Below are 26,667 nucleotides of genomic sequence, written 5' to 3' on the forward strand. Positions count from 1 at the left end.
GGTTTTGGAGGAAAAAACCAGACAGTCTGCCTGCAACAAACATCGAAACCATGTAGCCCCCTGTAAAGTTTATGTCCGAATTTGATCCATACTGCCCATGTGATAAACTTCAGCATGGTATTATTACTTTATCAGACATGCAAGGGCAGTCTTAACTTTTTATTTCTTTAAATTACAGAAAGCAAACTGGAAGTAAGCTTAAGAATGAACTGGAAACCCAATGTTGAAATTATAATCAGCTCACTTGTTCCTTCTTTCCTTGTAGATGAACTAAGGTTAAGTGGCAAAGGGTGCTTGACCCTTCATTTTTTTTAAGTTTTTATTTATTGATGTTAGTGAGAGAGGAAGAGAAAGAGAAAGGAACGTTTATTTGTCCCCGTAAGTGCCCTTACAGGGATCAAACCAGCAGCCTCTTTAGGACACTCTGCACTTGAGGACAGTGTTCCAACCAACTGAGCCATCTGGCCAGGGCTACACTTCATACGGTTTTAAGTTAAAGAAAGTTTGATACTTGTTTAGGAATGACTGCTTTTATGTTTGTAATTGGTTATAGGAACACTCTGATTTACTTCATATCTGGAATAAATATATATGGACAAATAATGTATTTCTTAAACATTAAAAGGGATTCCATGTTCAAATACCAAAAGTTTTAGAAACACAAAGTAAAAAAAAACTTAGGATTCATTCCTGCATGATATCTTGGAGTCTTTTAACTTAATTTGACTATCATAGACTCCTCACCTCTACTTTCTCTCCAAAGAACACAAACACAGTTTGAGAAAGCCGTCTAAATAAAATTCAGGTTTTGTTTTAAATAGTGTGGTTAATGGGATGGCAGTAAGAAAATGTAATGGTGCTGGTTCAAGGCCGATTAAGAAACAAAAAAAAAAAAGATAAATCTCAGTAAAAGATAACATAATGGGGGAAATTATTCCATTTTTGTTCATTTTAAATATCTAAGGCATAGCTGTTCGGCTTGATTTGTGTTATTAAACTCAAGAGCTAACACGTTTTCTATACCAGAGCAGTTTGTATAATGTTATAGGCCCACTATTGATTAAAATTTTTGCTTTATGCATGTATTGTAGAGGCATAAGAAATAAGGATTTATCTCTGAGAAATTACTTAATGTATATATGAAAATTATTTATTATTTATTTTTTCTTAAGTTGGAAATGGGGAGGCAGTCAGACAAGACTCCCGCATGTGCCCGACCGGGATCCACCCGGCATGCCCACCAGGGGGCGATGCTCTGCCCATCTGGGGCATTGCTCTGTTGCAACCAGAGCCATCCTTAGCGCCTGGGCCAGCTTTGCTCCAATGGAGCCATGGCTACGGGAGGGAAAGAGAGAGACAGAGAGGGGGAGGGGTGGAGAAGCAGATGGGCGCTTCTCCTGTGTGCCCTGGCTGGGAATCGAACCCGGACTCCTGCACCCCAGGCCGACGCTCTACGACTGAGCCAACCGGCCAGGGCCTGAAAATTATTTTTAAATGAACATCTTTTGAAATAAAAATGTAGGTTTGAAGTCTATCTTGAAGAGATAAAAATCATTGTCATTTAAAAAGCTATAAATTCCCCCAAATATAACAATTTAAAATATGAAATATTGTGGACAAGCTGATATATTATTTAATGCTTTAATTCTGCTTTGCATGTGCCTTGTCTAAAACTTAAGTATAATGAAAAGATTGTTAATTAGGCCAAGATTACAGTACAGTTTTTATGTAGGACATTTAACTCTATTCTGATATCTAGCAGTGCAACCAGTCATCCTAAAAATGTTAGCCTTGAGGAAAGGAGTGTGGATGGGTTACTACAAACTTCCTCATCTGTCAAAATCACTTTGAAAGTGCGTACTCTAGTAATGATGGTGAGCCAGTACCATCTTACTGTAATAAAAGGAGAAGGTCTTCCCATAAGGACTCAGCTAGAAGTTTTTGTTGTTTTGGGTTTTTTGTTGTTCTTTATGTAAAACATTTTAAAATGAAAATTATAAAAATATTGACAAATTCTGTCATACATTAAGATCTATAAACAGGCTATCTGGCAAACATTTACAAAAGATATACATAGAATACAATTAATAGGAACTAGCAATAGAAATACTCTTAACATGTTAGAAAATTTACAATTCTTCCTGTAATCCAGGATTCAAGAAGATCTTAATCTTAATTTACAATCACTTATACTACAAATTTTACCTGGTTTTATGTTGCCTAGTGGCTAATTTCCTTTTTTGCCTCTGTAGCAAAGTGTACTAATACTTTGTAATGATGTAAAGAGACAGAATGGTTAACCTGATAGTAATAGGGCTGCTGGAATATTAGTATTAGTACCTGGCAGCTTTGTCATTCAATAAGTATGTCATGGTGATTATATTTGATTACTTGTTTTAGTATAATATTTTATAAAGTATTTTTCTGTGGTTTATTAAGCAGCAAAAGTTTTCCACCATCTATTATAAAAAATCTTAATATATTTTTAGGAGTTCATTGTTAACCAAAGGACCTTCTTACATGATTCACAGCATTAAAATTTGGGCCATTTATTCAGTACATATCTGAGTGCCTGTTCTAATGCCAAACACTGAAAAGAACTCTGTATTAAAATTAGAAGTCTAGCAACAAAACTTGGTTGTACACTTCAGAAAAATGTATGACCCTTCAAAAATACTTTTGTACAAAATCAGTTTTAATGTTGGCATCTGTTCACATTTTTCTTCAATACACAAGCCAGTGGAATTCCCACCATCAGTGGAACCGCTCTCTTAGAACCCTCTTTTATTTTCCATTTTCTCACAATTTTTAATCTCATGGAATTCTAGTTATTTTATTATTCCTATTTACTGTTCTTTCAGGTTTTTGTGATGGATTGTCTGCTTCTCTTAGTCCTATTTCTTATCTTCAAACTCCAGCCTCAATCCATAAGCTAGCTTTTGTCTCATCTACTCATCAAGAGTGTTGGTTTTTTTTTCCATTTATCTACTGAATTTTCTTGGCGTAATGTTTTTTCCAATTTTATGTTCTTGATTAGTCCTTAGAATCTTACAGAGTGCCTCTCCAAGAAATAGCAGTCTTCTCATTTCTTTCCCTTTGTATTTGATCTTTTATTTATTTATTTATTTTTTGCATTTTTCTGAAGCTGGAAACTGGGAGAGACAGACAGACTCCCGCATGTGCCGGACCGGGATCCACCAGGGGCGATGCTCTGCCCACCAGGGGGCGATGCTCTGCCCATCCTGGGTGTTGCCATGTTGCGACCAGAGCCACTCTAGCTCCTGAGGCAGAGGCCACAGAGCCATCCCCAGCGCCCGGGCCATCTTTGCTCCAATGGAGCCTTGGCTGCGGGAAGGGAAGAGAGAGACAGAGAGGAAGGCGCGGCGGAGGGGTGGAGAAGCAAATGGGTGCTTCTCCTGTGTGCCCTGGCCGGGAATCGAACCCGGGTCCTCCGCACGCTAGGCCGACACTCTACTGCTGAGCCAACCGGGCAGGGCCTGTATTTGATCTTTTAGGAGAGCTCACTATCCTTATTTCTACCAAGATATATCCTGGGGTTCTTAAATGATAGGGATTCAAAATCTTGAGCATTTATAGCTATGTAATACTTCTTACGGGAGCAATCCAAGGTGGGAAAAACTAAGCACATTGAAACAAAATGACGACTCAATCAAATGAAGGATTTAAGTCTAAAAAGAAGGTTTATATAGTTGATAACCTAACGTTTCTTACACATACTGAAAACTAACTCTTAATGGAAAGAACTATATTGTACAGTCATAAAATCACAAAGTAACTTTATTTTTGTTAAAATAGTCACATACATATAAATGAAACTTTTTTTTAACACAGTGCATTCATTGATTGTGCCTCTTGCTGTCTTGTGGCATCCAGGATCCTGGTTGAAAGGTTTTACCAGTGCTGGTGGGAGCCTCTGAAGGCTCTTCCTTTCCGAAGTGTGGAGCTGATGCGTGCCCTTTAATCTGAGTTTCAACTGGTGGAGCCAAGAGTTCATTGCTTTCTTTACTAAGAAGTTTTTCTTTTTCATAAAAGTCCTTGCTTTTTATTTTCATTTCTTCTCTATATTTTTCATTCTTTAGTATTTCCTATATGAATATATAAATGAAAAATTTAAATTTCTAGAGTGAAGAAAACCCAACCTACAGATTTTATGGATAAAATTGCAATGAAAAATAAGTACATATATATAATACTTTGCATTCAAATAATACATAGATATGTATAGAATAAGTTTGAAAAAACTTTCTGATTATGTACCAGTGTTACCTGCATTTGAATTAAACAGCTCTGTCTTCATGTTCTAAGACATGAAGGACCACAACATAGAAATATTTACTGCCCAATAAGTGGAACAAACTACTTAACATGAAATATTACACAAGAGCATAATAGTTACTCTATCAAAAATTTTCTAAGCTTAACAGCTATTTTCTGCCACAATACTTTTTACTGGAGATGAAGTGAATGTGAGGTGGCCTCAGAATGATGCCTGTACCAGTCTTTTCTCTGTGGGCGTTAAAGCATGGATGCTGAGGCCACATACTATCTACCAAAAACCAGTCTCATCTACTTCCCTTTCTAGAGGGGGATAGCAGTAAAGAGGAAGAACTGATTTGGAGTTCAGCATGCCTTAAACAACAGTTCCAGGGAGGCACTTTGAAATTGAAAACCTTATATCAGTGTAAGCAGTTGATCCAAATGCAGTTTGTCTCTCAGATTTGCTATTCCATGTGTAAGGATCTACATGCCAAATGACAAAGAACCTATTACTCTTATCTCATTGAATACAAGGCTATCACATTGAAGCACCATTGTTATTTGTCCCACTAGAAAAGGCAATTACATTCATTTACACCTGATTTCAGAGAGAGAAAATTTGAAAAGATAAGCATCTTAACGGAAAAACTGCCTTGACCAGGCAAGCCTGGGGTTTCACACTGGCCACCTCAGCTCTCCAGGTCAATGCTCCACCCACTGCACCACCACAAATCAGGTATGTCAGCTTTCTGTAGCAGCATTTTATGGGCACAGGGTGGGGAAACCAAAGCAGAAGTTGGAGGTCTCATTGAGCTAAAGAGAGGTGGTTGGGGAGGCTGAGGAAGCTGGAATTTGCGGGGCAGAGTCCCAGAATACACAGCGAAGAGTACTAGAAATCTGCAGAGGGGTCCACTTGAGTGTTGAGCTGAAAAGTAAGCTGTATGTGGGTAGCATAAGACTCCAGAAGAAAAAGAAGGTCAATTCCTGGCTAAAGAGTAACTACTGCAAAGCTATAAACTGAACAGCTATTGGAGTTTGCATGAGATGAGGGGACATTCAAGTTCGAATTAGCCAGAGATTCCTAACTGAACAGGTAGGGCATTCATATAAAGACTTCCAAAAGTTCACTCCTTAGGTGTAAGGATAAACTGGCATGCAAGGAGAGGTAACTTTAGACCTGCACATGTTGTTTAAGTTAATTAATTCAGTCCCTTAATTGAACCAGACATATTTTGAGTTTAGTAGTCAAATGTGACTAGCAGCTTCCATATTGGAAAGTGCAGATATAAAATATTTCTATTATTGAAAAAACTCCTATTTGGACAGCTTGACTCTAGATCCATTCTAACAATTTAAGAAAAAGTCTTTAGAAGTCTGCACTGATTCACATGTAAAATAATGTATTTGTAAACAAAAATCAACATTTTTTTAAAAATCAACATTTTTAAAAGGAAGACCTGATCAGGAGGTGATGTAGTCGATAGAGCATTGAACTGGGACACAGAGGACCGAGGTTCGAAACTCCGAGGTCACTGGCTTAAGTGTGGGCTCATCCAGCTTCAGCATGGGCTCACCAGCTTGAGCTTGGGGTAGCTGGTTTGAACATGGGATCATGGACATGACCCCATAGTCGCTAGCTTGAGCCCAAAGGTCGCTGGCTTGAAGCCCAAGGTTGCTGGCTTGAGCCCTAGGTTGCTGACTTGAGTAAGAGGTCACCCACTCTGCTGTAATCTCCCAGTCAAGGCACATATGAGAAAGCAATCAATGAACAACTAAGGAGCCACAATGAAGAATTGATGCTTCTCTCTCCCTTTCTGGCTGTCCCTCTCTCTATCTCTGACACACACACGAAGATGACAAAATCTATACAGTAAACAATGTACTATTTCATTGTTTATCATTTAATCAAGAAGTGAAGAAGGAAAGTATAATCCAAAACCAATCAATAGAAACAGAACCAAACATAACAGAAATGATGAAATTGACAGACAAGGACTTTATCACAACTACTAGAAATATGTTCAAAGCCTAAAAGGAAAATGAACTTAAAGCTAAAAAAAAATATTAACTATTTAAAAAATCCAAATGGAACTTCTAGAGGTGAAATATACAACATGTGAAATGAAAAAATATAATGCATATCCTTAACAGCAGATTAGATATTACAAAAGAACAATGAATCTGAAAACAAAGCAGTGGAAACTATCCAAACTGAAGCAAGAGAGAGGAAAATTTAAAAAATGAACAAGAGCCTCAGTGATATGTAGGACAATATCATGAAGTCCAACATGCATGTAATAGGAGTCACAGAAAAAGAAAAGAGAGGGAGGAAAGGAAATATGAAAGTATTCCAAATAAATATAGTATATAAATTGACATATCCAAGGAACTAAAGAAAAAACTCCAAGCAGAATAAAAACAAAACCAAAGCACATCAAAATCAATTGCTAAAAACTAATGATAAATAGAACATCTTAAAATCAGCTACTGAAAAAAGACATATTTATACAAGAGACAAAGATAAGAAATACTAGAGTTCTTATCAGACAATGCAAGGTATAAAACAACAGAATGACTTGACTGCGCTAAAAGAAAATAAAAACTGTCAACTTAGAATCCTATATCCAGTAAAAATATCCTTAAAAAATAAAGGCAAACAAAAGGCTGAATGTTGCAAGGTAGCCTCTGCTACAAGAAACATTAAAGGGAGTGCTATAGGCTGAAGGAAAATGATATAAGGCAGAAACTTGAATCTACAATAAGGAATGAACAGTGTCAGTAATGATCATATGGACTTCACTGCAGAGGAAAATGCCAGATGTTTAGACATTCTGCTAGGTCAGGGGTCGGGAACCTTTTTGGCTGAGAGAGCCATGAACGCCACATATTTTAAAATGTAATTCCGTGAGAGCCACACAACGACATGTGTATGTTACGCATTATCCAAAAAAATTTGGTGTCCCAGAGGACAGCTGTGATTGGCTTCAGCCACCAGCAACCATGAACATGAGTGGTAGGAAATGAGTGGATTGTAATACATGAGAATGTTTTATATTTTTAACGTTATTTTTTTTTATTAAAGATTTGTCTGCAAGCCAGATGCAGCCATCAAAAGAGCCATATCTGGCTTGCAAGCCATAGGTTCCCGACCTCTGTGCTAAGTACTCAGTGGCCTGTAAGTTTATGTCCGCCCACTCCAAAATCCCTGAGCTTGTGAGAAGCCTCATCATACTATCCATTGAAACTACTGCTGTGGATTTTGAGGTTTATCATGATTGTACCCGCACCAACAGGACTTTTCAAGCTTTGCAAAGATATCAGTTACCACTAAATTGGGAGAAGTGCAGCCTGAAAGACAAGAGGACTGTAATGATCATACGTAGCCCTCAAATTAACAGCAACAATCTGGGAGGCAAGACAATGCCCCATTTCCTCCCTATTCCGATCTGACAAAGAGCTGTTCACCAAGCCTTTCATGTCTTACACCATTTTCCTGGCTTCTCTGGCCTAGGACTTGAAGCAGTTTGTCAATAATGGAACTTCTCCATTGTGAAGCTGAGTGCAGTCGAGTTGACAATCAGAAAGTCATGTTTGAGGTCAGCCACATTCTAAGGAAAGTCACATCAGAGTCTTGGGGAATGACAGTGAAGGATACCGATTTCAGGAAGGAAAAAAAGAAACCATAATGACAATACAGAAAGCATGAGCTATATCAAAATCTGTTATTTCAGACTTTTTTTAAAATACATTGCCTATGAATGACTATTATTCTGTAACAACTGCTCTTCTTTCAAAAGACAGCAAGGATATTCAGTTGGAGCAAATTCACTTATGCTTGAGTTATTGATGGAATCTTTTTTTTTTTTTTTTTTTCTGAAGCTGGAAACAGGGAGAGACAGTCAGACAGACTCCCGCATGCGCCCGACCGGGATCCACCCGGCATGCCCACCAGGGGCGAAGCTCTGCCCACCAGGGGGCGATGCTCTGCCCCTCCGGGGCATCGCTCTGCTGTGACCAGAGCCACTCTAGTGCCTGGGGCAGAGGCCAAGGAGCCATCCCCAGCGCCCGGGCCATCTTTGCTCCAATGGAGCCTTGGCTGCGGGAGGGGAAGAGAGAGACAGAGAGGAAGGAGGGGGAGGGTGGAGAAGCAAATGGGCGCTTCTCCTATGTGCCCTGGCCGGGAATTGAACCCGGGTCCCCCGCACGCCAGGCCGACGCTCTACCACTGAGCCCACCGGCCAGGGCATGATGGAATCTTGATATTGGGAAAACAGGCATTCAGTTGCAAAAGTATTATGTATTAAGAATATGAATTTATAGCCTGACCAGGCGGTGGCAAAGTGGATAGAGTGTCGGACTGGGATGCGGAGAACCCAGGTTTGAGACCCCAAGGTCGCCAGCTTGAGCGGTCTCATCGGTTTGAGAAAAAGCTCACCAGCTTGGACCCAAGGTCGCTGGCTTGAGCAAGGGGTTATTCAGTCTGCTGAAGGCCCACAGTCAAGGCACATATGAGAAAGCAATCAATGAACAGCTAAGGTGTTGCAACGAATAACTGATGATTGATGCTTCTCATCTCTCTCTGTTCCTGTCTGTCTGTCCCTATCTGTCCCTCTCTCTCTGACTCCCTGTCTCTGTAAAAAAAAAAAAAAAAAAAAAAAAAAAAGAATATGAATTTATATAGTTTTTATGTCAGATTATAAATTACCATTGTTTGTGAAGGATTACATTGAAAATTTTTTTTTTTTTTAAAGAAAAATCTCTGGATGCTCTTAACAAGCTCATCCCTGATTTTGTAGAATAGACAAGGTAATGGTTATTTATTGTGTAATATTCATTAATTCAGTGATGTGAACTCAAGTATCCAACAGGTTGTAGCTCAAGTCCTTTCCAATGCCATTTCTTTGCTAAGAGCCCTGCTTAAGACCCCTACTGGTAGCTGTTCTGTTGTATTCAATGCTGTAAATTGCTAAGTGCCATAATGATAAAAGACTTAAATTTTTTAAATTAATACAGACAAAATCAAAGCTTGAAAATGCAATCTACTAACATGTTGATTTACAGCTCATGCATAGACAATATAATCCCACTTCAATCATATAGTCCATTATGTGAAATTCTAGTATACATGAATTTTCCAAGATGGTAAAAAAAATCAGTTCTAATATAGTTTTAGCAATGGAAGGTATTACATAACAGAATTGGATACCAGAACTACAAAGAAAAGGTAAAACAAATGGCAGAAGAGGACTGAGGTCTCTGTGATGATAATGCTTTGGGCGAGGTAAAGGAAACCAAGGCAAAGTAAACCTGAATCTTAAACTGCACTCCAGTATCTGAGAAGAGAGAGCTGACCACAAGTGCTATCTGATGAAGTCATACTGACTGGAAGAAAGTTTAGTTTACTCAATGAGTATTGGGGAAAGAGAAAGGCTGAGTGAGTTAAAAAGGTTACCCAAAGATTTTTCTGTCTCAGATATCCAAGTTATTCTGCATCTCTGGGGCCACACTCAGACCAGAGGTATGGGAATCAACAACACTGAATTCCACTATTAAGTGGAATAGAATGTTTGGGCACAGCTCTAAGCATGCGTACAAAAACATTTTAGAAATAGTACCTGTTATTACACGTATACCTAGTGAATACCAGATAGTAAATACAAATAATACATTATCTGTTATTACTAATTTAAGATACGTAAAAGGTCACGAGTGTTTTTTTCTAATTTAGTGTGCTTGCACATTTGTGCCATATGTATGTATAAATAAAAATAAATAATGGTTTTCATAATATAATTCAAGGCCCCAATCCCCTAACCCTATCTCTCCTTTGAGTATCAATCTAGCAACTGAGAATTCTATATACATACATACGATGCTGATGGTGCTATATTCATGTTAAATATAATATTCCATAATAACAGACTTCAAAATTATTTGACAATTTTAAAATAAAAATACCTAGAAATGAAAAAGGGCTCATTAATGGCAGTTCTTTATTAGGGAATAATAAAGTTTGTTTTAAAAATGCTATGGATCCAGCTAGGGAAAAAGGCAGAGAACATATACATACTGTAACCCATTTCTTCTTTGTTCTGGCCCCCATTCCTCTTTAGTATTTATAAGTGGTCTCCATTTGGCTTCAAGTTCTTGTGAATTAAAGTATACCATATATAACTATGTTCAAAGTATAAAACACATCCCAAGATAAATTCTAAACATAGTTTAAAGTAAATTGAACAGTGCTTCATTGTTAGAAAGTTTACTATATCCAAGAGCAAGCAGAGACTTAGGAGTCTGTCTACAAATAATGATTGTCCATGACACTGGATTTTTTTAGTCATTTGTGCGAACAAAATCACGGCTATATCACAATGGTCAAGTTACATTATACACCAAAACAGAAACCTGAGTTTTTAAAAAGTTTTAATTTAAAATTATAAATCAGCAATAATTTGTGGCAAAAGCTTAATGTAAATATATCTTTAATAAACTACTAGACATACACTTTTCAAAGTGCACGTAAGATCAAGATACAATGAATGTTTTGGTTTTATAAATATATCAACTTTCTAAAATATTTAAGTTACTAAATATATTCTTCCTAATCCGTACGTACTCTTGCTCCATATGTGCTATAATATGTAATATAAATATATTTGACTTTGATAGCTCCATTAATTTATTTCTATAATTTAAACTATACATACTAACGAAGAATTTTGTTTTAATGAACATTAACAATTTTAAATTATGAGTGCATCAACTTTGACTCAGTTTAGAAAAAAAACATTTTTGAAGAATACAAAAAGATTTAATAAGTAGATTATAAGTGAAAATTTGGCAAGAAGTACGTTCCAGGTTCCCAAACCACAGACGTTGGTTATTGTAAAATGGTCTCATCCAGAAATCAGTACCCCAGAATGTACTGTACACCCCCACCCCACAATGAATATAATTATAATAGGAATTTAGGGAACAACTGTTTCAAAATGTTCTAAGCTGAATATTCTTTTTTACAGTGTCAATTGTATAACATACCAAGAAAGACTTCAGGCCTAGCAAATGCAATAGCAATGCCTAAACTTGAAAATATTGCCAAATTGTTTAATTAAATTACATTTTATTAGTTCTACAAGTTGAACTGCTAGGATAAAATAGAAAATTATTAGATAGTCCTTTTTCAGTATATGAAAGAGAGAAGAGAAAAAGGAGGAGGGAGGTACACAGGTCACTAAAAAGTACTCTGCTCAGACCCAAGGCAAAAAACCTGCTAGATTAGTAATCAAAAATGAATTTAGGCCCTGGCTGGTTGGCTCAGTGGTAGAGTGTTGGCCTGGCGTGCAGGAGTCCCAGGTTCGATTCCTGGCCAGGGCACACAGGAGAAGTGCCCATCTGCTTCTCCACCCCTCCCCCTCTCCTTCCTCTCTGTCTCTCTCTTCCCCTTCCACAGCCAAGGCTGGAGCAAAGTTGGCCCGGGCGCTGAGGATGGCTCCATGGCCTCTGCCTCAGGCACTAGAATGGCTCTGGTTGCAACAGAGCAATACCCCAGATGGGCAGAGCATTGCCCCCTGGTGGGCAGGCCGGGTGGATCCCGGTTGGGCACATGTGGGAGTCTGTCTGACTGTCTCCCCATTTCCAACTTCAGAAAATACAAAAAAAAAAAAAAAGAATTTAATCTTGTCTGGATAGGTGTAGAAACCAAAAGTGTAAATAAATGACAGGTTAGTATGATAACACTGGGTTGCTAAGAAATCTTTTAGAATGTAACAACAATCAAGCAAGTTCTGCTTCAGCAGAAGCAGCTCCTGCTATGTGTTCTTGCCAATCACTAATGTGCCTCTGCCAAATCAATGTCACATTTAATTTATTCACATTCAAATATACTGCAAATAGACTTTGATCAGTTACAATAATGAGAATTAGACCGAGTTTTGTTGTTTTGACATAGTTTCTTGAACTTTTCCCCTGCATTTTTTTCAAAACATTTCTAATTGCAAAGAGTTGGTCTCAATTATTCTTGTTATTTGAAGGGACAGTTATAAGGTTTGTTTATATTCGCTGCTGGCTAGGAATTTCTGGCACTGAGCTTTTGAACTTGAACCAGATTGTTAAATCTCAAAATGTCACTAAAATGAACTAATCACAGAGCTTAAGTCATTAACAGTTTTGTAGGTGGTATTTCCTTTAATAATATAAATGAACTTCCATATATATGAGAAAAGACCTTTGAGCATAAAGATACAATTATTTAATTAAAAAGAAATTTAGCCATTAAACATTAATAAAAAAATAATTAGAGTCACTTAACTTTAGTCCTACTTAATTGAATTGTCCTGCTGGGAGACAAAGACAACCTTGCTCTCTGTGTGAGAAGGGAAAAGACCGTAATCCCTGGGAGCGAAAGCAATGTCAGGTCCCCATGGCTCTCCAGGCTTGGGCGCCTAGAGTGGGAAATAAGTGGCAGAGAGGCTGGAGCCTGGAGGAAAGAGGAGGCTCCATCTGTGAATGATTGCTAACATTTATTGAGCTGTGATGTCCCAGCTGCTAGAAGTTCTTCTCTCTTGGGTTAAGGAAGGGAGTAGAGGAGTTGGGCAAGAAGAGGTGAGACAGAGTTAGAGGAGCTGCAGCTCCAGCTTTACAGAGTCTGCCCTAGAAATTCAAAATGTCATGCTGAACGTTGCCCCCCAAGATATACCCATTCTTTCATTCATTTTTCATTCTTTCCTTCATTAAATAAGTATACACTGAGCACCTATAATTAAAGGCCCTGGCGATACAGAGAACAAAACCTGGCTCATACTCTTATGGAGCTTCCTTGGGAGTAGAGAGGTGGACAGGCAAAGGAGGTGGCTTGCTTGCAGCACAGACTTATCCAGGAGTCAAGCAGGGAAGAGCAGGATAAGCACCAATGACCAATCATGTGGCGAATGCACATGGGTTCTTTCCTACTCTCCCACTTACTCATTGGTTCCTTCACATATCCAGAGCCCATTATGTGCCAAGGATACAGAGTTAAAAAGACACAATTTTCCCCCTGTCCTTAAGGAACTCACAATCTAGGGAAGAGAGATAGGTAAATATATTAATTAAATTACAAAATGATAAATTCTGTGACATTAAGCAAAGAATGATATGAGAAGCAGAAGAAAAGCTGGTGTTGCTAATTATAATCCACACCGAGGGGAGTAGGGGGTTAGAAATGCTTTCCTAGAGAAGGGGATGTCTGAGACTTAACAATAAGAATTAACCAGAGAACTGAGAAGACAGGTGGCATTCTGGAAAGAGGTAAAGTACATGTTCACACTCATGGAGGAATAAAGCAGACAGCGAATTCAGGACACTGTCAGTGGTTCATACAGCATGCAATGTTAGAACACTCGGATTTTATCCTGAAAGCACGATGAAATATTTTGACTTTGAAGCAAGATTAAGTTTCCAGATAAAAGAGTAGAATACTTCATTTGATTTTCTGATAAACAGCAAATAATTTTTTAGTATAAGTATGTCCTAAATATTTCGTGGAACATAATTACATTTATAATTCATTGTTTGTTTAAAAGGTAAATTTAAATCGGTGCACTGTATTTTTATTGGAGAAATCTGAGAACCATAGCAGAAGACTTACATGTTGATAACACATTAAGAAAAAATGACTCTGACAATTGCAGAAATTGGATTGGCAAAAAGCAAGACTGGACTAGAGAAATCAGTCTGGATGCTACTGCAGACATGCAACTGAGAAAACATTAAGGCAGGACTCAAGGCAGTGGTAGCAAGATGGAGAAGAAAAGACAGATTTTAAGATATTCAAAAGGAGAAGGTCTTGGTCACTGATGTGGAAGTGAACAAGATCAGGACAATCACCAAGTTTCTTTTTTTTTTTTAATTTGTTAATTTTAGAGAGAGAGAGAAAAAAAAGGGGTGGTAGAGAAAGAGAGGGAAACACTGATTTGTTCCACTTATTTATGCATTGGTGGGTTATTTCTTGTATGTGCCCTGACTGGGGAAAATCACCAAATTTCTGATGAGTAATGAGGGATAATGTCATTGACCATAGTGGGAAATAGAGAAAAAGAGGAGTTTCAATTTAGACATATCAGATTTGAGACACCTGTAAAACATCCAAATGTCTTCTATCAAACTGTTAGCTCCTTCACAACCAAATTTCTGAATACTGGAGTGCTTCAGGACTCAGTCAGACGTCCTCTTCTTTATGCTTTCTCCCTAAGTAATCATTTCCAAACTTGTAAGTTTTAATACTGTCTAGATATGCTAAAGAATCTCAAATTCCAGGCCTGATCTCTCTCCAAGCTCCAGAATCATATATCCATCTATCAACTAATGTGTCCACTTGGGTGTCTAAAAGGACATGTTAAATTAAATATAACCAAGATCACTGAGGCTCAGAGGACTAGCTCAGGGTCATGCACTTAGCCTATACTTGAAATGGAAGTTTCTGCCTCCCCTGTGTTCTTTCCACTACTCATTGTACCTTGCACGGTTTCAGCAAGCCCCACACTGGGCTCAACATACAGCTAAGCTCACTACAGTGTTGCCTGACTACAGTGTTTCTTTGACCCCTGACAGCTTTGTTTTGTTTCAATCCGCCCTTGACCTATTCCTTTTCTTCACATGCGAAGATACAGACAAACTTCAGGGCGACACCTCACTACATGAATAGAAAGGGGCCATCCAGCTAACTGGAAGTCCTGAAAGTTAACTATCATACTGTCAAAGTAGTTTCTCTGGCATATCAAGTACACACCAGTGAGTTGGATCCAGGAAGGAGGAAGAAGCTACTGGAATGTCCTCATGGTTGGAAGCAGCACTCATCCATCAGCAAATAAATCAGCCTGCCTTATACACTGCCTTATTCATTTACTAGAACTATTCCTATTTTTTCCCCTTAACTCCTACATCCACTTAGCACTAAATTTTATCAAATCCTCCTCCAAAATGTATCTTGAATGGTTCAGTTCTTTCTATCTCCTTTGCCAACTATTTCCATTTCTTGCCTAGACTACAGAGGCCTTCTAATAGGTTTCCTTGGTCCTCTATGATCTATGTTCACATAGCAACCATGAACCTTTCATGCCACTTTCCATTAAAAATCCTTTAATAGGTCCTTAGAACAAAATCCAAACTTGCCATGGTAGCCAAGGGGATAACTCTGATCAGTTTCTCCTGTGCTTCCCAGCGGTGGAGAGTGTGGTGAGCAAACAGCTTCCAATGTTCAGCCGTATCATGGGTCATTAACAAATGGACATTTGGGTTGTTTCTAGTTTTTTCACTATGCTATATTTGCTATTCCTATTACAAATAGCCCTATGAATTATGCCAAATAGCATATTTTCACCAGATGCCTAGAACAATACCTAGCACATAACAGGTGCTCAATACAGGGGTATGCAAAAGTAGGTTTACAGTTATAATACAAATAACTAAAACAATAATAAATAATAATACAAGAATAAACTTTACATACTCACAACTGTAAACCTACTTTTGCCCACTCTATATATTTGCTAAATGAATAAATTTGGCTATGTGCACTTTACTTACTACTGAATGAGCAGATTAACTTTATGTTTTGTAATTGTGCTATAAACCCAAACTGAAACTAAATAGCTATTAATCAAGGATAAATCATATTCCATCATTAATAAAACAAATTCTGATTCTAAATGACTTGAAGCCCTTCTCTTCATAACACTGAAAAAGCCTTAATCTCATGAAAAGTGAGAAATTTTATTTATTTATTTATAAATAATTTATACTCTGGGGTCTTTATACTAGTTTTTTGAAAAATCAATGTAATAAAGATGACTGTTTACTTTTGAAAATTAAGAAAAATTATTTCTCCCTTTTTCTCTGTGTCCTTTCATTTGTCAACCAGTAAGTATTTGACTTAAAATATATCACCACCAAATACAAAGCTTCTAACTTAAGAAGTTATTACAGTAAGAAAGCTTAATAATAAATCAATCATTTTGGACCTAAAGTACCTTTTTCAAAGAAAGTGTTATTTATAATGATGGTTATATTTCCTGCCTAGTGTATATTAAGCACTTTAAACACAGTATAGCACATGTGCAATAAATAATGTGATAGAATCACAACTCATCATCCATAATCCCTATACCTGACTGAAACTTCAAACCAGGCTGCCGGCATCTTGGAGGGACTGCTGGTGCTATTTTACAAAAAAGGCAAGGGTACTGCAGGAAGGCAGACGGCTAAGGGAGCCTCAGGTACTTCAATGGGCTCAGGATTTGTCTCCTCCCCCCAGTCAGTGTAAGCACTTCCCTCCCTGTTATGCAACCGAAGAAGGTAGAAATAAGAGGACAGGATTGAGACAGGGTGGGCAGTGGTAAGGGGAGAAGGTGACCATGTGGTCAACTAGAAGTGCAGCAGTCAGATAACCACCACTGCACCAGAAATGATAATATCATGCCCTTTCAGTAATGTGTGTAGCACCCACAGACAGGCAGTCAGGGAAGCCTGCAGCAATTATACTGGGAGGAGAATGGAATTCCTTGAAGAATAGGAGCTGATGAAAACAAACCGAAATGACTCTGTGGGAAGGAGGGGCGATAAAAGGTAAGGACTACAGTGACATCTTTTCTCCTAAGAGAAAATGAAAAGGCTAGAACATTATCAGTGAGTTCTCAAGGTCAGGCACTCAGGTACGCAAACAGGCCTAAGCTCAAGTGGGCATCAGTGGTAGCTCAAGAGGCAGGCTCCCTTTAGGTTTTGTGAAAAAGAGAAACCTAGTACCTGACCAAGCAGTGGCGCAGTGGATAGAGCCTTGGACTGGGATGCAGAGGACTGAGGTTCGAAATCCAAAGGTCGCTGGCTTGAGCGCAGGCTCATCTGGTTTGAGCACAGCTCTCTCCAGCTTAAACCCAAGCTCACTGGCTTGAGCAAGGGGTCACTAGGTCTGCTGTAGTCCCCCCCCCCAGCCCCGGGTCAAGGCACATATGAGAAAGCAATCAAAGAACAACTAAGGTGCCACAACGAAAAATTGATGCTTCTCATCTCTCTCCCTTCCTGTCTGTCTATCTCTCTCTCTGTGTCTGTCACAAAAAAGAAAAGAAAGATCTATGGATATCCCAGAAGAAGACAGGAAAATGAAGAGACAAGGGGGTCAGGGTAAGAATTCTCATGGCAATTGGAGGAGGACAAGAGAAATAAGAACAAAGGCAAAAGGAAATCCAGGGCACAGAAGGAAGAGGGACTTCCTAAGGCATTCACTAAGAGCACTTTTTCTTTCCCTTTCATTCACACACTCATTTGATAATGTGCACCTAATCTGAGCCAGGCACTCTTCTAGAAGAAAACAAAACACAATCCCTCCTCTCATCAGTTTAAAATTTTAGTAGGAAGAGACAGCCGACAAACCAACAAATAGCACAGCTAGTGAATGGAAGTAGGCAGGTGACTACTATTGCAGAAGTAATGACACTTCTCATCTAATCAGACTGCCCTTTTGGGTTTGCTAAGACCAGGAAACTTGAACTGGTGTAGTGGTGTTTGCAAAGGACTAAACAGAACTTTTTAGCTCCTTTTGAACGTTTTCCCCCCTTAAAATGGAAATCAGTTTTCTGTTTTTCTACAAAAGTAATAAACTTGAAACACTGAAACTGTTTAAACAAAAATCCATGAAGTAAAAAATGTACATCTCATAATTTTTACCACTGTAAAAAAAGTCTAGAGCAGCGGTTCTCAACCTGTGGGTCCGATGGCTTTAGGTGACCCCTGTGTTTTGGTCATTCGATCCCCGCTGGGGTCGCGACCCACAGGTTGAGAACCGCTGGTCTAGAGCATATCATTATAGACTTACAATATGATATAATGTATCTCTTTCACAAATGGATGCTAATAAAGAAGATATGTAAAATGCATACTGTTCCATAAACTACTTTTCATTTAATATTTTTCAGACATCTTTCTGTATCAATATATAAAATACATAAGTGTACATTATCCTTTTTCTCTTTTTCATTACTTTTCTAATGTATGAAATCTGAATTATGTTAGTGACACACACATACTGCCCTCAATTTCTCAGGTTAAAGTTTAGGCTAAATTTACAGTTCTAAGCAGCTGTGCCTGCCCTCTGTATCTTGACAGCCTTTCTTCTCAATGAGTCGAATCTACTATAACAACCTGTGCTAATCCCATCATAATATGTAACATGTATTTTAATTACCAGTTTATCAGTCTCCCATTAGATTGGGGTTCCTTGAATGCCCCAATGTTCACTTTGCCTTGAAATAAGTACCAAATTATTTGCTAAATGAATAGTGAACATTATTTCTATTAAAATGGTATGTGTTCATAATTATTGAGCATTAATCTCTAAATACTCTATAATTTGATTTAAAATCCTCAATTTAAACATAAAGCTTATACCATGGCTTTGACTTAGTTTGTGCTAACTCATTTTTTTTTTTTTTTGTATTTTTCTGAAGCTGGAAACGGGGAGAGACAGACAGACTCCCGCATGCGCCCGACCGGGATCCACCCGGCACGCCCACCAGGGGCGAAGCTCTGCCCACCAGGGGGCGATGCTCTGCCCCTCCGGGGCGTCGCTCTGCTGCGACCAGAGCCACTCTAGCGCCTGGGGCAGAGGCCAAGGAGCCATCCCCAGCGCCCGGGCCATCTTTGCTCCAGTGGAGCCTTGGCTGCGGGAGGGGAAGAGAGAGACAGAGAGGAAGGAGGGGGGGGGGTGGAGAAGCAAATGGGCGCTTCTCCTATGTGCCCTGGCCGGGAATTGAACCCGGGTCCCCCGCACGCCAGGCCGACGCTCTACCGCTGAGCCAACCGGCCAGGGCCTAATTCATTTTTAAAATTTATAGCTTTGAAGCATTTTATTATAAAAAGCTGGCGCTTATATACATAACTAATAAGAACTTAAAATTCCACATACATTTACATTTTCAGCTTGACTTTCTAGTAAATCTTTAGTTTCATTGATTTTGGCTATTATAAAAAACAAAACCAGAAATCCTTATGCAGTCAAATTTGCCAATATTTTTATTGTGGTATCTGACTTAGATGTCATGCCACTAACTGTTCACCTCAGTCTTTGTATCACTTCACAGGACAGCTTCCCTAAACATCCCATCTAAAGAAAGCTGTTCTGTTATTCTTTCTTAGAATCTTTACTTTTTACTTAAGAGCTCTTTTCATAATTTGTCATGATCCATTTTTGGTGTGTGTTATATGTCTGTCCTTCCCCTAGATTATAAACTCCATGAAGTATACAATGTTCCCCAGGTCCTCTATTTTCCACCACACTTGCAACATCTAGCATAGAATAGACACTCCTAAATAATTTGGTGAATAAATTTTAGTTTCTTCCTTCTTGGGGCCTATTGCTAGTTTCTCCATAAACAATGTTCCTCCTAAGAGATAATTGAATAGTAAAGGCAATTGAACCAACCTTTCATTAAAAAGCAATTTAGAAGAGGGAAGGTAAATCTCATACCTTCTCCAAAAGAAACGCATCAAGGTCAAGCACTAATGGACCTAGGTTAGTCAGTAAATCGTGGGCTGGGCCCAACTGAGCACTGCAATATGGCAACTGTGTAACTCAGTCAGGCAACCTATATATATATAACCTGAGGAAATTCAAATGGGTCAAGGACTTGCAATAGTGCCTTATGGTAGCCAAGGGTGCATCCACAGGCTGCATCTCAAGAATTTTTGATGGTTTCAAAATCCACCATTAGTTCACTTTCAAAAATGAATACATGCCACATAACTAATTTAGGGTAAAAAATGGAATGTGAAGATTCCAGAGTGCCCAAAAAGTTAGTAAGAACCAGTAACTAAGTTTCTATTGATATCCTCTCTGATAGTAATTAATCACTTAAACAAGGAAAGTCATATTTGTTTCAGGTATTTAGGCATAAGCTTCAGCAGTAGTGATAAGTCAATTCTTTGAATAGTTTCAGTTAATAAGGTCATAAACTGAAAGTTAGGGTAGCATGTTTTGCCATTTGCTAGATAAAAGAGTTCACTTCAAAGATATCAGGGTTGGTCCCTTTTCATTCTGACAATAAAAGGCTCTGTCATACTCAGATTAGATGGATATTTTATAGGATAATTCTCAAGAATATCTCTTTCCTTTTAGACTAAGATATCTTTTAATTGTGGCAGGATCTGGGAAAGTTCCAATCTGGAAATTTTTCTCAAGAATACCTTTAATCAGAATTTGAAAGTATATTAGTATAGAAATATAAGTTGAACAAAAGCTGAGTTCTATTTTCATTGTATAGGTTAATAACACTATTATCATTTACTTGTAAATACTTTAGTTTCTTAAATTGAGGAGCAATTAAGAGGTAAAAAAACTGTGATATTTTCTTAAATCAATCCATGAAATGTGTTAACTTTCACTGAATATATCATTGGATTTATAGGCAAGTATTTTTTCAATACACAAATGAATTGTGTTAATAAGTATTATTTAGTGTGATAATACAGGGTGGGGCTAAAGTAGATTTACAGTTGTTTGTATGGAAAATAATACAACAATAAATAATAATATAAGAATAAACTATTTTGCATACTCACAACTGTGAACCAACTTCTGTCCCACCTTGTATACCCTGGTTTTTATAATTATTTCATTTAAATTATGTAAAATACATTTTTGGTAAAAACATCCATCTAGTGAGGAAAATTTGAAAATTATTCAATAGAATGATCTCTTTATTGTCTTTAGTCAACAAAAACATATGAAATATAATGTTTTTATAATAAACAATCACGTAATTTGGTGTCTATAAATAATGCAATTAGTCTAACTTTGTGGGGGAGAATATTAGTCTTCCTGATAAAGACTAATCCTTAGTAGTCTTCACTAAAATATACCCTTCCCTTGACTAAAGAAGAGAGACTGTCAAAACAGATAATTATAGAAACCAGAAATAGTTTGAAAGAAGACAGGACAAAAAACTTTGGTTTCCTCTTTAGCATTTCACCTTATATCAGAGTGGGCAGTTCAGAAAACATTTAACTTTATTACTGCATATCCAGAACTTCAAACATTAACAATGAGAAGCAATCAATTTTTTTACAAGTTTTTTTTAATAAATTTTTATTAATGTTAATGGGGTGACATCAATAAATCGGGGTACATATATTCAAAGAAAACATGTCCAGATTATCTTGTCATTCACTTATGTTGCATACCCATCACCCAAAGTCAGATTGTCCTCTGTCACCTTTTATCTAGTTTTCTTTGTGCCCCTCCCCCTCCCCTCCTCCCTCCTCTTTCCCTCCCCCCCCATAACCACCACACTCTTGTCCATGTCTCTTAGTCTCGTTTTTATGTCCCACCAATGTATGTAATCATGTAGTTCTTGTTTTTTTCTGATTTACTCATTTCACTCCGTATAATGTTATCAAGATCCCACCATTTTGTTGTAAATGATCCGATGTCATCATTTCTTATGGCTGAGTAGTATTCCATAGTGTATATGTGCCACATCTTCTTTATCCAGTCTTCTATTGAAGGGCTTTTTGGTTGTTTCCATGTTTTGGCCACTGTGAACAATGCTGCAATGAACATGGGGCTACATGTGTCTTTACGTATCAATGTTTCTCAGTTTTGGGGGTATATACCCAGAAGAGGGATTGCTGGGTCATAAGGTAGTTCTATTTGCAGTTTTTTGAGGAACCACCATACTTTCTTCCATAATGGTTGCACTACTTTACAGTCCCACCAACAGTGAATGAGGGTTCCTTTTTCTCCACAGCCTCTCCAGCATTTGCTATTACCTGTCTTGTTGATAATAGCTAATCTAACAGGTGTGAGGTGGTATCTCATTGTAGTTTTGATTTGCATTTCTCTAATAACTAATGAAGATGAGTATCTCTTCATATATCTGTTGGCCATCTGTATTTCTTCCTGAGAGAAGTGTCTGTTCATGTCCTCTTCCCATTTTTTTATTGGATTGTTTGTTTGTTTGTTGTTGAGTTTTATGAGTTCTTTGTAAATTTTGGATATTGGGCCCTTATCTGAGCTGTTGTTTGAAAATATCATTTCCCATTTAGTTGGCTGTCTGTTTATTTTGTTGTCAGTTTCTCTTGCTGAGCAAAAACTTTTTAGTCTGATGTAGTCCCATTCATTTATCTTTGCCTTCACTTCTCTTGCCTTTGGAGTCAAATTCATAAAATGCTCTTTAAAATCCAGGTCCATGAGTTTAGTACCTATGTCTTCTTCTATGTACTTTATTGTTTCAGGTCTTATATTTAGGTCTTTGATCCATTTTGAATTAATTTTCATTCAAGGGGACAAGCTGTAGTCGAGCGTCATTCTTTTGCATGTGGCTTTCCAGTTTTCCCAGCACCATTTGTTGAAGAGGCTTTCTTTTCTCCGTTGTGTGTTGTTGGCCCCTTTATCAAAAATTATTTGACCATATATATGTGGTTTTATTTCTGGACTTTCTATTCTGTTCCATTGGTCTGAGTGTCTATTTTTCTGCCAATACCATGCTGTTTTGATTATCGTTGCCCTATAATATAGTTTGAAGTCAGGTATTGTAATGTCCCCAGCTTCATTCTTTTTCCTTAGGATTGCTTTGGCTAATCGGGGATTTTTATAGTTCCATATAAATCTGATGATTTTTTGCTCCATTTCTTTAAAGAATGTCATAGGAATTTTGATGGGAATTGCATTAAATTTACATATTGCTTTGGGTAATATGGCCATTTTGATTATATTTATTCTTCCTACCCATGAACAAGGAATATTTTTCCATCTCATTGTATCTTTTTCGGCAATCAATTTTTTAATCTAGTGTTTTTTATAAATACTTTAAGTACCAATAAAAAAACACCCATGATTTAATAAACAAAGAAATTAAGCAAATAACTAGATTTATGGCATTTATTTGAAGTAAAAAACACTTCTATATCTTCCCTCAGAAATGGATCTTTCTTATATTTTATTTATATATATATATATTTTTTTTTATAGGGACAGAGAGAGAGAGAGAGAGAGATAGATAGGGACAGACAGACAGGAACAGAGAGATGAGAAGCATCAATTATCAGTTTCTCCATGCAACACCTTAGTTGTTCATTGATTACTTTATCATATGTGCCTTGACCATGGGCCTTCAGCAAACCGAGCGACCCCTTGCTCAAGCCAGTGACCTTGGGTCCAAGCTGGTGAGCTCTTTGCTCAAGCCAGATGAGCCTGCGCTCAAGCTGGCAACTTCAGGGTCTCGAACCTGGGTCCTCCGCATCCCAGTCCAACACTCTATCCACTGCGCAACCGCCTGGTCAGGGTATTTATATTTTTTTAATCGATTTTAAGTTATTGTGTTTACATAGATTCTAGTGTCGCCCTGAATGCATGCCCCTCCCCTGCATTCTCCTCAACATCTCCCTTGCCTCCCTCTCCATAATGCTCTCCCTGCTTCCCTTCAGGTTTATCCCATTCTATCATCCCCCTTTCCCTCTGTCCTCCCTTCCTCTGGTCCCTTTGATCCCTCCTCTGTCTCAATTTTGTTCCTCAGTTCTCATTGTTCATTAGATTCCTCAAATGAATAAGGTTATATGATATTTTTCTTTTTCTGCCTGCATTATTTCACTTAACATAATAGTTTCCAGGTCAATCCATGCTGTCACAAAAGTTAAGATTTCCTTCTTTTTCATGGCCCCATAGTATTCCATTGTATATATGTACCATTGCTTTTTTATTCCACTCGTCCACTGACAGATACTTGGGCTGTTTCCAGGTCTTTGCTATTGTGAACAAGGCTGCCATAAACATGGGGGTGCATTTCTCCTTTTGAATCAGTGATATGGTGTTCTTGGGATATATTCCTAAAAGTGGAATGGCTGGGTCAAAAGGCAGTTCCATTTTTAATATTTTGAGGAATCTCCATACTGTTTTCCACAGTGGCTGCATCAGTCTGCATTCCCACCAGCAGTGCAGGATGGTTCCCTTTTCTCCACATCCTCGCCAGCACCTATCAATGTGCTGTTCTGTTGATGAGCACCATTCTGACCGGTGTGAGGTGATATCTTATTGTTGTGTTTTTTTTTTTTGGGAGGGGGAGCTTCTTTTTCTTTTTCCTTTTTAAGGGGAAGAACCTTTTTCTTCCACCACTTCTTTTCTTTAATTTTTTTCAGAGACAGAGAGAGAGTCAGAGAGAGGGATAAACAGGGACAGAGAGATGAGAAGCATCAATCATTAATTTTTTGTTGCACATTGCGACACCTTAATTGTTCATTGATTGCTTCCTCATATGTGCCTTGACCACGGGCCTTCAGCAGATGGAGTACTTCTTGCTGGAGCCAGTGACCTTGGGTCCAAGCTGGTGAGCTTTTGCTCAAACCAGATGATCCCGCGCTCAAGGTGGTGACCTCGGGGTCTTGAAACTGGGTCCTCGGCATCCCAGTCCAACTCTCTATCCACTGCGCCACCACCTGGTCAGGTCATTGTGGCTTTAATTTGCATTTATCTAATGATTAGTGATGTTGAGCATTTTTTCATATGACTATTGGCCATCTGTAGGTCCTCTGTGGAGAAGTGTCTATTCATTTGTTTTGCCCTTTTTTTTTTGTTTGTTTTTTGTATTTTTCTGAAGCTGGAAACGGGGAGAGACAGTCAGACAGACTCCCGCATGCACCCGACTGGGATCCACCCAGCACGCCACCAGGGGGCAACGCTCTGCCCATCAGGGGGCGATGCTCTGCCCCTCAGGGGCATCGCTCTGTTGCAACCAGAGCCACTCTAGCACCTGGGGCAGTGGCCAAGGAGCCATCCCCAGCGCCCGGGCCATCTTTGCTCCAATGGAGCCTCGGCTGCAGGAGGGGAAGAGAGAGACAGAGAGGAAAGAGAGGGGGAGGGGTGGAGAAGCAGATGGGCGCTTCTCCTGTGTGCCCTGGCCTAGAATTGAACCCGGGACCTCTGAACGCCAGGCCGATGCTCTACCACTGAGCCAACCAGCCAGGGCCAATTTTTCCCATTTTTGATTGGATTTTTTATCTTCCTGGTGTTGAGTTTTACAAGTTCTTTATAAATTTTGGTTATTAACCCCTTATCAGATGTATTGTTGAATATGTTCCTCCATTTTATAGTTTGTATTTTTATTCTGTTCTTATAGTCTTTAGCTGTGCAAAAGCTTTTTTAGTTTGCTATAGTCCCATTTGTTTATCCTGTCTTTTATTTCACTTGCCCGTGAAGATAACTCAGCATATATATTGCTGCGAGAGATGTCAGAGAGCTTACTGCCTATGTTTTCTTCTAAAATGCTTATGGTGTCATGCCTTACATTTAAGTCTTTTATCCATTTTGAGTTTATTTTTGTGAATGGTATAAGTTGGTGGTCTAGTTTCATTTTTTTTGCAGGTAGCTGTCCAATTTTCCCAACACCATTTGTTAAAGAGGCTGTCTTCCGCACTGTATTCTCTTCCCTCCTTTGTCAAATATCAGTTGTCCATAAAGGTATGGGTTTATTTCTGGGTTCTCTGTTCTGTTCCATTGATCTATATGCCTGTTCTTATGCCAGTACCAGATTGTTTTGAGTACAATGGCCTTGTAGAATAACTTGATATCATGAAGTGTGATACCTCCCACTTTATTCTTTCTTTTCAAGATTGCTGAGGCTATTCGTGTTCTTTTTGGTTCCACATAAATTTTTGGAATATGTGTTCTATATCTTTGAAGTATGTCATTGGTATCACATTGAATTTATATATAAATTGCTTTGGGTAATATAGTCATTTTATTGATGTTTATTCTTCCTATCCATGAACACGGTGTATGCTTCCACTTGTTTGTATCTTCCTTGATATCTTTTATCAACATTTTATAATTTTCCAAGTACAAGTCTTTAATCTCCTTGGTTAAATTTACTCATAAGTACTTTATTTTTTTGGTTGCAATAGTGAAGGGAATTGTTTCCTTAATTTCTCTGACAGTTCATTGTTGGTGTATAAAAATGCCTGTTTATCAATGTCACCCCATTAAAATTAATTTTAAAAAATGCCTCTGATTTCTGAGTATTAATTTTATATCCTGCCACCTTGCTGAATTCATTTATCAGGTCCAGTAGTTTTTGGACTGGGACTTTAGGGTTTTCTATATACAATATCATATCATCTGCAAATAATAATAGTTTTACTTCTTTTCCAATTTGGATGCCTTTTATTTCTTCTTCTTGTCTGAGTGCTGTGGCTAGGACTTCCAAAACTATGTTGAATAAAGTGGTAAAAGGGGGCACCCCTGCCTTGTTCCTGATCTTAAGGGGATTGCTTTTAATTTTTGCCCATTGAGTATGATGTTGGCTGTGGGTTTGTTATAGATGGCCTTTATCATGTTGAGGTATATTCCCTGTATTCCCACTTTGCTGAGAATTT

General features: G+C 38.2%; 1 protein-coding gene across 1 annotated transcript in view; it reads right to left on the reverse strand.

Annotated features, from left to right (window-relative positions):
- Nucleotides 1–3,780: 3,780 nt before the first annotated feature.
- The window catches only part of NDUFAF2 (NADH:ubiquinone oxidoreductase complex assembly factor 2), a 162,181-nt gene continuing 139,294 nt past the window's right edge, over nucleotides 3,781–26,667 (reverse strand). Inside the window, exon 4 of the mRNA XM_066242684.1 lies at nucleotides 3,781–4,106. Within this exon, the coding sequence (XP_066098781.1) occupies nucleotides 3,858–4,106 (249 nt within the window). The 3' untranslated portion in view covers nucleotides 3,781–3,857. The remainder of the gene's footprint in view (nucleotides 4,107–26,667) is intronic.

This window comes from Saccopteryx bilineata, chromosome 1 (assembly GCF_036850765.1).
Source record: "Saccopteryx bilineata isolate mSacBil1 chromosome 1, mSacBil1_pri_phased_curated, whole genome shotgun sequence".
Taxonomy (NCBI): Eukaryota; Metazoa; Chordata; class Mammalia; order Chiroptera; family Emballonuridae; genus Saccopteryx; species Saccopteryx bilineata.